The sequence below is a fragment of the Apus apus genome, chromosome Z, assembly GCF_020740795.1.
Source record: "Apus apus isolate bApuApu2 chromosome Z, bApuApu2.pri.cur, whole genome shotgun sequence".
Classification (NCBI taxonomy): domain Eukaryota; kingdom Metazoa; phylum Chordata; class Aves; order Apodiformes; family Apodidae; genus Apus; species Apus apus.
The window spans coordinates 71,609,990-71,624,948 of record NC_067312.1 but is presented as its reverse complement, the minus strand read 5'-3'; the positions used below and the strand labels follow the sequence as shown (position 1 = coordinate 71,624,948).

Here is a 14,959-nt window from a genome sequence, read left to right as displayed (position 1 = left end):
GCTTCAGCTGTATTTTTCTCAGGAAGAGGACTTCTTCACTACATCTATATTAATCTCTGAGTGCACAGTGACATCACCTGCTCCACCTATCATGTCTGCACAGCAACATACTAAGTCACACAAATGTTCACTTAGGCAAAGGTGCTACTACTGGAATTAAAATTGCTTTAAAAAAAAAGCATCACACAGCCTCTCAGAACTGTCCTTACGCTGGGGGATGACCAGCATCCTAAACCCAGTTTAGCCACAGTCCTCAGCTCTAGCATGCCACATGTGAAGGCATGCCATGGGCTGCCTGGGCTCAGACCTCTCCCACCAAAGCTCCATCATCTAGCCTGGTGAAGAAACCTTGCCTACCTGCCTATCAGCTGCCACGTTCCCAGCCCCTAGGCGAGGGAGGCGGAAGATTGATCAGCGCATTTGCTTTCCCTGTTCCTGCTAAGCATTGCACATAGACCCTTGGTCTTTCTCATTCAAGAATAAAACCTCCCATTCCCATCTTTGATGGCTGCTACCCATTGTGCTCTTTCCTTCCCAGATACACATGTTGTACAGCTTAACATTGGGATTCATGGTGTAGGAGAGTGAAACATAAAAAATGCGGCAGCCCACATTAATGTAGTTAGCAAGGGAGCACGGAAGTTCAATATCAAGAGGCAGGAAGGTTTCAAGACAGATAAATCTGAAAGATTAAATAAAAGCAGCTCTTCAAATACTATACTTAAAAGATAATAAAGGGAAGTTCTGGCTGTAGAGAGAATAAATCAATTAGGTTGTCAACACAATCTCCAAGGGCTAACAGCACAATTGAGTGGCAGCTTCCCACATTAGAAACAACTCCCATTTATTATCATTATAATGCCTACAAGAAAGAAGACTTTGCATAAAAATGAAAATGTGAATTACCGTGTACTCTGCTTCCCTAATTGCTGCTTCTTTTCATTAACAAGATCAGTATTTTAAGCCTAGGATTTTCTTTACTGGCTTAATAAATAATAAAAACCAAAATACAGCGAACAAAATCCTAAGCTAAGGAGAGACTAAAAAAGTCTCTCAGACTTGCAGTAGAATCAAACTACCAAAATGTAGCACATGAAAATAATTGTCTCCTGAAAACATCAGGGGAAAAGAGGATAAAATGCCCTCGCTATTGGTAAAACATATTCACTGGCAAGGTGTGAAAAAAAGAACACCAGAATTGGATGGATCTCATTTGCCACTTTCATCCCTTTAAATGAAATAAACTCCAAAGTTGATAACAAAAAAAAAAAAACAAAACAACACACAAATGAGTGGTTTGTTTAGATTTTTTCTTTTTGATTACACTTGTATACATGGTACTTTTTATTGACCAACACCATACCACCACACCAAACAAGATTTAATTAAATACTCAGTTATGTTCCAGAATGCAGAGAGTCCTGTTACATTGCACTTCTAGGTCAGGTTTTTACAAGGTATCTCAAAACTATTTTATACAAGTGGACGTTGTTATAACAAGAGAGAGGCAATAAATACAAACACAGACAGAGAGAGGCTCAGCAGTACTTTTATAAAATCCTTTCTGGGACTCAACTCACCAAAGTTTGCCAAAAGTTTGGAATAGACTGTAAACCTAGTCATCTAAATCTCTCTAATTGGTGACCAGGGATAAAGACTGTCAAGAGTGCTCATCTCACCTAAGATCCTCAACAGAGAGGAGCTGGAGGTAGCACGAACCTGCATGTTTAGCTTAGACTAGGCACGTGACCTTAAATTGCCAAAGGGGAAATAAATCCCATCCTGACTTCAGGTTTCCGTATTTCAGACTTGGCATCCAAATCAAGGTTATGAAATTATGTTCAGTAAAGTATTAGTGGGCAAGTTAACACTTGAGGATTATCTTCAGAAGGCACTACCTGCTGGTCGTCAACCTCCACCTTGATTCCAAATGTCTCTACTGGGATAGAGTGAAAACCCACCAGTGCTCAAAAGCAGCTCAAAGTGGGAAGGATGTGGCAGCTCAGTGACAGTTACTGAGAAGGGACAACCATCTCTTTTAGGTACCTGAAGGCTCCTGACCTGACATTTTCAGACAACAGTGGCAAGGGAATGGCTAAGAATTAAGACAAAATTACAATAAGCACTCAAAAACTGTGAGGCTCAGGACTCATAATTTGAGATAGTTTGAATTTTGGGTGTAATAACATCAAGAAAGGTCAGAAGAAAAGCTCAAAACACTGTAGAATGATGCAATTAGAAGAGCTGACAAAAAGTAGTTGCCTCTGAGGAAAAAAAAAAAAGGGGGAGGGGGAAATTTCAGAGATGTGCACAGAAGACAACACATGGAAGGAAAAACGAATATGAATGACTCATTCTGTACATTTCATTTCCTGTAAGGGATTGAAGAGTGCAACATTGTAATACTGTTGGATCCAGTCTGAACAAAATATACCCCTGTCTAAGAGGCTAATGTAATTATAGCAGCAACCAGGGTGCAAGGAAAGCACTTCCACAGTCAGTAACAGAAAAGGATGTATCCAGTGTGATGAAACAGCCTGCAAACCTGTCAGCACTGAAGCTGTCCCCTGCCTTGAGGACAGCTCTGCGGTTGCGATTAACGACCAGGGCAGGCATCTGGCTGCACAGAAATTTCCTGCATGGGTAAAATTAAGTGTTCACTCCTCTGTCTTACACTTTCACCAGCTGTAAAATGAAAAAGCAACATATAGAGTACAGTTCAATCAAACCCCACTGATCTCAGAGAGGAAATACGCAAAGCACCTGATAACCCATGTGAACAGGTGCTCTCGTTTGACTTTGGGATTAGTAAAGGCATGTAGCACAGCACATAACATGGTTAATTGCAACACCAAAAGAACTAGGTCAAGTGACCCAGTATTGTCCTTCTAGTCCCACATTGCTATGACTTTCCCAGGTCAGATCCCCAGGACTGTACACACAATTGAGACACCCCAGTTCATCACATGAACACAACCACTCTTACAGCCCTGGTGGAAACAAGGCAGTTCAGACTTAGCTTTAAGCTTAGCAGTTTAAACAGAGTTAAAATCAAATTATTTCACCCCTATCACAAGCTAATGATCTACATGCAGGTAAGCACTGATCAGTGGATACATGATACTGAGCCACAGTGTGTTAGTGATGTCTCTGAGCTCTTACTGAGCAGAAGATAAGCAGCAATTGATACTCTAGTTGAAACAGGTTGTGCCTATATCCAAAGCAAAGAAAAATAACAGAATTATGGCAGTTTCCAAGATTGTGCCATTCTTTAGAAATATTTTATCTGCCAAAACAGGATGTAGTAGAAAAATACAATGTAGAGACAAAGGCAATGTGTGTGATTAAACATGTATATCTTTCTTGTGAATAAAAACTTAATTAGCTGGGGTTAAGTGGTAGCTTAACCACGAGTCCATCTGTGGATATTAAAACTTGCATACATTTATAAAAAAACAAATTACAAAACCCAATCTATGCAGGATTGTCTAAGATAAAGCCATCACTTCTGCCTCCAAAAAAATAGAAGGCATTGAAAGTTTTACTGTTTACATTCAATGACTAATACCAACTGTTCACCTTGTACAGCTTAACCTGGGAAAAACTACACTAGAGAGAAAACTACTTTCTTAGAAATCCCACTTTTCATTTGCAATACATTCCATCAATGGTATAATATATTCATTTGATGCATAATAGCCTCAATAGCAGTTTTATATTCCTAACATACCTAAATGGAAAGACAGAAATAGTAATTAGGGTATATTTTTTTCTTACTCAAGTTATCTTTCCCAATTATATATTATCTTACTTGCAAAGATTCATTTGAAAAACAGCACAGCTGTCTAAGCTTATTTGCCTGGCATCATTGATGCTGGAATATACTTCTTGTTTGAAAGTTTAAAATTAAGGAATGTCCATAAAACAAATGGAAATCCTGAAAATATCTGTAACTCCACTACATTGGTTTAAAAATATCCAAACAAACAAGTTTACTAATCCCATAAAGTTATTATGATAACAAAAGAGCAATTTCACCTTCTTCAGCAAAATTATGCAGATGAGCTTTGGCCTACTTCATTTGGCCATTCCTGAGACATTTGTTAAATTACATTTAACACATGTAACAGTGTTGGTACTTAGAGAAACAGATGAACTTTCTGAAGCATTAGTAACATTTCTTCCTACACCTAAATTCACCCCCACAGGGACTTTTGAAGAAGCTTCCTACCTTTAATAAAATTATTCTGCACGACTTTATGGTTAAGCTATATGATCAAGCAAGCCCTACCTGAGCCAGAGTTACCACTGCATACCTTTACACTAAAAAGGTAAACCAACACATGCCAGCTCAGTCCTTGGGGAAGGAGTGCTCCACAAATGCATTTTATGTTTCAATTGTGGTAAGTTTAAAATGTGCAGAACAGCTAAACTGGTGATGATTCTACCAGGACTTCATGGATTGCCCTGCATGCCCCAGCTGCATACAGGATTGCTGACCAAGGCTGAACCATGCAGAGCTCTGAAGTTACCACAATTAGTGTGGGAAGACATCCCCACACCACAGTAGCCACAGGCAGCCAGGAATGCACAAAAAGGGTGTACAGAAGATCAAAGTCTCTCCAACTGGTATCACTTGGGCATGTGGATTAGAAAAGACAACATATTGGAAAGAAATTACATTTGGGGCTGATGGTTTTTTGCATTTGTCTTTTTTTTTTTTTAATAAAACAAAATTATACATATATAATATACTAATGATTTTTTTTTTTAATAGAATCTGAAATTACAAAAAAAACCCAAACACATAAAGCTTGATTGAAATGAGGGTAGCATATTTGAGCAGCAACATTCACCTGAAATCCTTCTGAGTCTGATAAATGGCATTTGCTTACCTAATGTAGAAAATGAAAAAGACAGTGCACAAATGACAATCTAACCATGCTGTTTTCCATTTGGGTCAAGATCTGGCTATTTCCCTGCTCTTGAAATTTTGACATTAAAGCAGTCGTGGAAAGGAAGTGTTGCAGAAAGAAAATGGAGTGTGTGAAATTGTCCTCCAATTCAAAAAAATATCTGATCTCATTCCAGTGTTTTACAGGAGCACTAACCACAGAAGCTAATATATTACCATAAATCATCATATATTTTATTGTAGTAAACATCTGCTGCTGCTGGATATAGATGTGTAGTCAAGGGAGTACTTGAAAAGCAGTAAGGAATGCCAGGTACACTAGTGACTGAAAAGTAATGTTCAAACCAGGATTGCTTTTGCTTTTGCCATTATGACTAAACAGTTTATGAAGTTAAACAGACATTAATGGTTACACTGATTTATTGTATTTCCAAATTAAGATCACACCTTAAAAACCTTTCACTGAATCCATGCCAAACTGTTCAAGTTAGGTTAAGCATATTGGGAGAACAATGCAGTATTAAGCTCACAAAAAAAAAAATCCTAGCCAAAGCCATAATTTCCAGCAGTAGATATTAATATTTGCTTTGGGATTTAATCATTGGAGTAAACACTGAACTTTCAGAAAACACCTAACTGCAAAGGAGTGCAAGGCAGAGTCCAAACTAAAGCTCATGCAAGCTAGTACATCCACACAGCAGTGTTGTTCTAAGCACACAGACTACCTTGGGTCCAGAACTTGCCTTTACATGGCACAGAGCCAGGGCTAATACATCCTTCCTTTCAGCACAGCTTGTTAGCTCAGGCTCAGTGCCAGCCTAAGAGGGCTATATAGCACCAGACTCTGCAGCAGTCTCTATATAGTATTTATTGTGCTGTATGAGCAGGCTCGTAAGAGAAAAACATCTACAGATCAGATGCTCCTTTAGCCACTTACATGCTCTTCAAAGTCCTGTCTCCCCCTCACTGTTTGAGAGGCTACTTCCTTATAGTGATGACAAGCAAGCTCTTCACCCTGGATCCTCCACATTAGCAGCCACCCCCGTATTTGCTTTCCTGCAGCTTCTGTTAGATTGATTTCCTCCTACCTATCCAACTTTTATTACTGGAACCAAAGAAACTCTTCCCTTGTGCTTGACATTCCTATAATAGAAAAAATGCCTCCTAGTTTTGTTGGCATTATGGTTCTGTACATCAAGTGGTAAGACAGGCCAACCACAGCTTCAGTAGCAAGGTAGTTGTTGCCTTTTATCCTACACAAACAAAAAACTGCCTCTGCTTGCCAAGTCTGTCTTCTTGTAAAGACACTGACATTTTCAGACAGATATATTAGTACAATATGTATCATGTTTCAAAAATAATGGTTTGAGAAAACCTCAGAGGTATCTCCTAAAAATAATTTAAAAAAAAGAACATGAAAAGAAGGAGCTTGTCTTGGAAAGGCTGTAAATCCAATTAAAGTATCAAACTATTTTGGAAATAAGCAAACAGTGTTTATTCCAGGAAACAAGAGTAGCCTCCTCAAAAGTTGTAAGTGAGAAATAAGATAGTTATGGACTGGCAAAGATTCATAAGAATAATAAAAGACAGAAAGATAATGGGCAGAGTGAACGGTTAGTGAAGGGTAAATTGTCAAAGAGACTCCTTTAAATGCTATCTAGTTATACATTAATCGGTAACTTTTACCATTTTAACTGGAATCACTGTTGACTAGAAATGAAATAGAGAAGTCCTTACCCTCCACAGCCAATGATACAATGCCCTGTGTGTCCTCCACTCCGTACATAACGTCACAGCGATACACTCCCGCATCACTCGCACGCAGCTTAGAGAAAGTCAGGGAAGCGTCTCCACTCTCCTCTGAATTGGTGGGAACAGACACTCTGTCTTTGTAGCTTTGACCTATTTTGATGTTGCCATTTTGGGCTACCAGGACGGTGGTTTCTTTTGCATCTTTTCCACTTTTATCCAGTTCAACCTTAGACCATTTGATTCGAAGATACTCGGCTGCATAGCTGGAGGCTATAGTGGGTGTAGTTGAAAAGAAGCATGGCAGGACTGAAGTTCCAGAGAGGGATCCCTTTACCAGGGCTTTTTTTTCTGCTTTAACTAGAAAAAGGGGAGGGAGGGTGGAAAGAAAGGAAAAAGAAAACACGTTAGTGGAACAGCAAAATTTGAAACAGATATATTTAATTGTTATTTAATTATTCACAAATATGCAAGACTTGAAATCCATGAACCTTAGCTGACCTGTAGCAAGACTGATTAGCATAAACTAAAAAAGAGTTTGCGCCAATATCATGGGCTGCAGGTGGAGCCCTTTTCTGTTTGGGCAAATGTAATGCACTGCTCTCTGACTTGTTTTCTCCACTTATTACAGTCACTTGGTTTTTGACCATCTTCAGAAACTGTTTTGAAATTTTAGATGAGAGATGAACAGTAAAAGCTATGGGGTTTTTTACTTCATAGAAGGAAGACCATTCTGTGTGAGAGATAGTGAGCTACCTCACACCTACTGCTCACCAAAAGCATGGACACAGGGGAGCTACTCATGTTTAGACCTAACCTGGCCTCACAATAGCTTCCTCATTTGTTCCTGTCCTAAGAGTATAACTTAGCCCATGACTTCGCATACATGACATCCCTTCCTCCATTATTCTTTCAAGGGTTAACTCATTTTTTTGCATACATGCTGAAACAAAAGCCTTCCCAGAGAGATTATCCCAAAAAAGTTATTATTATTTTAAAATTATTTCCTTGTAGCCTCAAGGACTTTAACACATTGCAGATATGAAGTATTTAAGGATGTTAAAGCAAAGAAGGAAGTGCAGGGCACAGAAAATCCCTGCTTGGCTCAGACTTGACATGATAGGACCATTATCATTTTTTATGACATCTCCAGCTGCAAACACTTTACAGTGAAATGCTTCCATGTGACATTATCCTGAGGGGAAAGTTGACTACTGTTCATCCAACCTGCACACAGCAACTGTCTGAAGAGATTATTTCTGTCAGATTTATGTTTTTTAATGGGACATTATTTCACCATTTATAATGGCTTAATGAAGATTAAAAGCTTATGCACAACAGTATCTATCTTACCTCTTTCACTGTCCTGCACTCTTAACATTTTTTGAAAGGTGGAACATGCTAATCATTAATTTGAAGTGAGCTAAAACTAATAAATTCTAGAAGATCAATAAAACTTCAATGTAAGCCACCAACAGAATAAGACATTAAATAGGACACACCATCATACAAAAATTATCTAGCAATTTATCTATAATCAAACATATCTCCTCACAAAGAACAAAAGTTTGTTGGTTGTTTTTTGGCTTTTTGTTTTGTTTTGTTTTGGTGGGGGCTTTTTGGGAGGGATGGAAGAAGGAAAAAAAAGGAATAATTTCTCATTAATTTGATTATTTTGACAGAGACAGATTACGTTGTACAGGGTAAGGTATTAATACTATTATCTAAAAAAGTTAAATACAAGAATCATCAGCTTGATGACCAAGCTTTTTAATAATAAAGTACTAATTAGAAAAACAAACCCCAAAAAATGGACTGAACAAGGAAGACCCAGAAGTTTGAATGGAAGTCCTTAGGTCCTTCCCACCCATGCCCACCTAACTAGAAATTCATGGGAACACAATGCAGATACACTCAAGATTACTTTATCAAAACTGATTAGACCAGAGAGAGTATAACGGGGTAGTTCTATGCCAAAACCAGCTGCTGGCATGCAAAACTCAGCTGGAAAATTCACATGGAACAGCACTGTCTGAGCACATTCACCAGCAAGGTGCTCACTCTGCAATTCATATGTGGTGAGATTCTCATTATTCCATTAACTTGTAAACAGAGACCAGTGACAGTGCAACTCACATTTATTAGTCAAACCAACTAATCACTTCATACATCTCAGGTTTAGACCTAGAAAGAATCTATTTGTAAAACAGGGAAAGACAAAAACAGGTCCAATACAAAACTGACAACTGGAGAATTCAGAAGGCTTGAAGACAAACCTGTAGAAGTTACTGAAGACTAAAGACTAGCTGAAAAGCTTTGACTGAATACACATTTCTCGGGGGGGGGTGGGGAGGTGGAATTCACCGAGGTTATTTTTTTTATTTGCCATAAGGAAATAACCAGCATCAACTGACTGCTAAAAACTAGAAAGGACTGATTTTATCCTGAAGATATACACTATGGAAACACCACTGCCTTTTATATCACCTTTAATTTCTTGAAACATCACTGAGCTACAATGGAGTACAGATAAAGAAACAGAATGAATACTCAGTCCTATCTGTTGTGATGGAATTACTGCCAGTATGCACAGGTGGGAGATTAAAATCAGTCTAAAAATATTTAGTATTTATTATGATCTCTTGTCATCTATATACATTACAGGAACTTCTTAAATGAAAAATTACCTAGTTATAATTATCCTGACTGACAGAATTTTAATAAACTTTTGAGAATGAACCCTGAGGAAATTTCCTCTCTTTAAAATTTTGTTTTCACATCAGCAGACTGAAATCTTTGGCAAACAGCACATACCATCATGATATGCAAACTAATCTATCCTAAATTGGGCTGCATCCCAGAAAAGGAGACTATGTGGCTCAAACATTCCCATCTAACTGTAGAAAGCATTATAAAACACTATATAAAAGAACTTCGTTTTGGAGAGGGAAGAGGAAGGAGAAGGGAGAGGGAGGAGAGGGGAGAGGGAGGGGAGGGGAAGCCACCCTAGTGGCTTGCAGCTGTTACATTAGCCACAGCAACCAGACCAGTAGATCTGTAATGAACAAGAAGCCTGAAGAAAACAATACCCTACATGAAGTGACACTGCTTAGAGGCAATTTTTCTATGTAAATAAGCTAACTGTACAGAATTTTGCTACTGAGTAGGCAGAACAAAACTCCATGCTTAAAGAATAAAATATTATATTTATTTTAAGCCAAATTTAGGAAACAAAACAATTGAATCTCATTTTTAAGTTCATCAACAACCTGCCTAGGTATGTGTTACACTGCCCTGCCTACCAGTAGCAACAGAAAGGATCAATGAAATTATGTGTTCTGTTAATCTGACTACTAATACTGAGCCTAAAATTTTCATTAACCATAAATCTTTTTAATGAAGATAATGACAAATTAAAATGAATGCACCACTATATGCAACAAAGGTAACAGAATGAGACCCAAGAAAAACCCTGAGCTCTTTATCAGGCAATTTGTATGAGCAAGCATAAAAAGAGAAAGAGGCATAGAGTAAGGCAGACATCACAGGCATGCACACATGTTTTATAGCAAATAGAGAACATAAACATGATCTGTTAAACTGATGTTTAAATAGGTGTATTAATTCTATACTTTTGAAAGAACATGCCACACACTGAAACCTAGGGGGTTTCTAGTCTCTTCTGGATTACAAGTCTTTCATGAAAGTCTACTCACTCATGGCATGACAAATAAACACTTAAAACGGGTAAGATAAACTCCAACATTAATCATAAATCACAAGGTCCATCTTGTAAAACCCCAATATCCTAACACCAGCTTGCTCAAAGGGAGCACATGCCACACTAGCAGTAGGTGTAAACCTTGCTCGTGAACTTCTGTCACTAATCCTTCAGATGTACCAGAGCAAACACCAAAGGTCTTGCAGAGGGGCACTTCCGTGACCCCAGAAGCTTACACCATATTTCCTGCAGCCTCTTGACACACATCTTCTGAGAATTTAAAGCTTCAAGGAAGCCATGCAAGACCATTCTCAGTTTGCCCTCAAAGGAAAAATACTTCTGTGGCTACATAAAATCTAATGAGCACGCCATGCAAACATGCTAGGTATTCATGAACATGACCATTCACAAAGATGAGAAGTGGAAGAGAAAAGAAAGATGGGAATAACAAACAGTGGTGAATGCATAAAACTTGACCATCTTATATCTTGCTGTGCTCCAAATTAAGCTTCAGTTTTGTTATGACTTAATACTAAGAGACACAAACTCCAGGATTTACACTTTTAAAATAGCTGCTGACTTTGACAAATTTTCCATACGGTTCTGTACAGAAAAATGTAAAACTTTCAGAACAGTTTTGCCTGAAAACTTTTTAAAGGAAATATTGCAATGCGTTATATTGAAAGTACTATTTCATTAAATTGAACTAAACCACATGGATTGATCCAATCCATTGTGGAAATGTAAGATTGGGAACCTGTGTTTCATGAAAGATTTAAAGGCTTAAATTTTATATTCAAATTCAGCATTTAAGAAGAAAAACTTAAGATGTTTAACCCTTCAAAATGCAGAGATGTTATTAGAGTACTTTCTTAAAAAACAACAATAAAAACAGCTGTACTTGTAAAGATTTTAAGTAAACTTGTAACACTCATCTTCAAAAATTTTGTTACACAGACTGATTGACAAAATAGAATGTGAGTTGATACCACAGACTCTATTGGATCAATTAATGAAAAAGAAAACTGTTTCCATCTTTTGTCTTCTTTACCATGGCCATATGCTGAACACATTTAAGACTACAGCAAAATTGTGGTCTCCAGCTTAAAAAATAAAACCCACAAAGTTTGCAGTGTGTTCTAGGAACACATGGGTCATTCTGAATCCCTTCTGAAAGATTCAGGCAAATTAGGACTAGCCAGAAACTGGGCTATATTCCTGAGAAGCGCTTACTGGAATGTTCACACACAACTTGCTTAAATACTAAAAATTCTATTCTGGAGACAACAGGAGCCAATTAAGAGGTAATAAAAGGTGGAGAAAGTCAGGAGACATCTAAAGGATCCATCCTACTCCTCCCCACCTCCAGTGATGCACTCCCAGTCCCTGCATTCTGCCAGCACTAGCATTTGCACAAGACTGTGTCTGATCCAGTGGAAAAATAACCTGCAAGATATGCCATATGCTCTTTCAAACAAGTCATTCACTGGTTCAGCTAGCAATATCCCCACATAAATAGTACTGTCAGCACAAAAGAAAGCAGGAAAACTAGTACTAGGGGATAGAAAAAGGGCAGGACTATCCCATCTAGTTCTGAAATGCAAATGCAATTAGACTGGCCATGGAACTATGCCCCGAGTATAAAAAAAGAGACTTTCAATAGGTAATAACAAATGTTAAGTTTAAATTTCTTGTCAGATTCCTTTGCCTTACTTATTCTATCTCCTTACATGTTCCCCATCCTAAGGCTGATCTGCAGGTAAAATCTTACCTTTAGGCCTCTCCTCATGTGAGTGACACACTATCCTTTACTCTGTTTTGAAGCTAATTATTGCTAGCAGCATTTTTTGGGGAGTTGTTCTTTTGGTTTTGTTTTGGTTTTTCCTGGCGGGGGGTTGGACTGGATGATCTTTCAAGGTCCCTTCTAACCCCTAAGATTCTGTGATTTCTGCCTTAAAGAAAGCTACAACTTAGAATCACACAGCGCTTTGGTTTGGAAGGGACCTTCAAACACCATCAAGTACAAACCCTCTGCCATGGGCAGGACAATTTCCAGCATATTGAGTTGCTCCAAGCCCCATCCAACCAGACCTTGACCACTTCCATGGATGGCCTACCTGCAAATTCTGTGAGACACTGCTCCAGTATCTCACCATCATTACTGTAAAAAAATTATTATCTATGTCCAATCTAAACCTACTCTCTTTCAGTTTAAAACTGTTGCACCTCATCCACTCCAGTAAAAAGTCTCTATCTTTCTTTTAAGCCTCCTGTAAGCATAAGTAGCTTATCCAATAAAAACTTCCAAGTTCACTATGCAGGCTTACATTGCATTTCTGACAATTGCTTACTCTGCCTCTCTGACTGCTTCACACAAACAAATCATCACATGTCAGCTGTGGATCCAAGATCTATACATCAGCCTACACTTACAGACACTTTACTAAGTAAAAAACTGAGGGGGGAAGAAAAAAAAGCTTGACATTTAATAACCAAATAACTCTCAGCCCCCCACAAATAGGAAATGGATCTCAGCTTTCGTGGCTTGCCCTCTGCCCAAAGTTGGGAGTCTGTTGTCCCTGAGGACAAATCTAATTGTCCCAGCCTGCTGTATGTTTAATGAAGCCTGAAAAAAGAAAATCAGCTTTATAGGGGATGGTAGGAAGTAATAAAGGATGGTGCTCTAAACCTGCTTGAGGGAAAAAAAACACTTTTCTTTTTTTAGTTGGCTTCACTATGCACAATGGTCTTTTCCTCTATCTTACCAGACTACCTAAAGACTTTGCTAGCAACAATGTTCAAGCTAGGAGAAAAAAAAAAAAAAAATTACTTTCCCAAAGGCCAAAGTCAGTTTGAAGAGTTCCTGGAATGAAAAGATGGGGGGGTGGGGAATAAAAAAAAAATTGCTTTGAGGTTTAGGAAAGCTATTACCCTAATTTTGTGAGTCGGCAGCAGCTAGAGGGACCTTTTCCTTACTAAAGGTTTGACTCAAATTTTCTAATAACCATGGCAACCACACATGAATACATACTTTAGTGTTGGCATGTAATCACCGAGAGAAGTAGTAAGGATTCCTCCTTTGCACCCAAACCAAAGACCTGCAGCTGCTCTAACACATCCTTGTTCCAGATCCCAGCAGTCAAGGGATCTGCCCCCATGTTAGCTCATGGCAACCTGCCCCACAACAGAAGGCTGACAGCCAGACTGCCCACTCCAGAGGCATGGCCCCAACTGCTCCTCAACAGATTACAGAGCAAAGCAGAAATGAGGCCTACTGGTTTCCCCTGTATCCCACTTTCACATGGCACCTTTCACCCTGAATACAGAGAGGGTGCAAGCTGTGACTATAGACCCAAGAGGCTGTTGTGGCACAACCTACATGAGTACTTTGGGATATGACTGGTAAGTATGCCAAACTTTCCTATTTGGTGCTTTTTTGGGCTATTCCCTTTTATTTTCCCTTTTTTTAGACTACTCCTCCTGTAGGCCAAAACTCCTCCTATGACTGTCTCAGGAACCTGCTTCTGCTCCCATGCAGCCAGCACTGCCCACTGCTCCCCCCGTGGCACCAGGCTGAAGCTCCCATGGAAGGTGTCTGCCCTCCATTAAAATCAGCACCTCCTATCAGACCTCACCTGCTGTAAGGAGCTCCTTAGTGGATCATGGAAAATGAAGGTACAAGACATACCTGCCCAGCAGGTCCAACATTTCAGAAGCACAGGTTAAAGGATGCATTCTTGAATATTTGGAGAAGGCAATCTATTTTGCTTTACACAACATAATCCTATGGCTATCATTACCTGAATTATAGTAATAGGAGTTACAAACCTCTGAAGACATCACAGAGGCATGTAAATACCTTGTCAAAAACATGCCCACCCACCTAGACATTTCTATATGAACTAGTAAGGCAGTGAGGAGAAAACAGAAACAAAGTTAGTTACAAAATACAGCAAAAAGAGTGGCAGAGGCAAGACCAGAAATTGAATTTCCTGAGTATGGGCTGTTTCCCGAGTCCTGGGAAATACCCTACTGATTTAACCACTAAAATTAATTTTAATAAATGGTTCTGTGTATAACAGACTTACCTTTAGGTAGCATGTATGTTATAGCTAATGTAGAATACATCCATAAGATACTTTTTATACTTAACAACATCTTGACCTACAAAAAAAGAACAAAGCAGTAAGTGGTTAGCAATGTATTGTGTCCTTATCAAGTGTTACAACTCAGTATATCAGTGTTTGTCATTGATATTAGAAGTCATCTACTTAAAAAAGATATCCAGCAGGGCGTTGAAAAACTCATAATATATACACTGTCTGCCATTTTTTTTCACTGTTTCAAGTGGATTCCCATACAGTGGTAGCAGTGCATTAATATAATTTGATTACTTTCTCCTGGCATAGTGTTGCAAGCTCAGAAACAACCTTTGGGTAGTTTTATCTCCATAACCTAAACTACCCTGTCATTTAGCAACAGCTGATATCCCAGTTCATGTCAGGAGGGACTTCCATCACAAAATGCTCATGAATTTTGATGGTGAGTCAGTGTCCACACTATGATCCTTCCCA

At 38.7% G+C, this 14,959-nt stretch overlaps 1 protein-coding gene across 1 annotated transcript in view; it reads right to left on the bottom strand.

Moving 5' to 3' along the window:
* VCAN (versican) overlaps nucleotides 1–14,543 on the bottom strand; it is a 104,317-nt gene extending 89,774 nt beyond the window's left edge. The window contains exons 1-2 of the mRNA XM_051643335.1: nucleotides 14,474–14,543; nucleotides 6,653–7,024 (exon numbers count right to left, since the gene is read on the bottom strand). Coding sequence (XP_051499295.1) covers nucleotides 6,653–7,024; nucleotides 14,474–14,543 — 442 coding nt within the window. The remainder of the gene's footprint in view (nucleotides 1–6,652; nucleotides 7,025–14,473) is intronic.
* Between the last annotated feature and the right edge of the window lie 416 nt (nucleotides 14,544–14,959).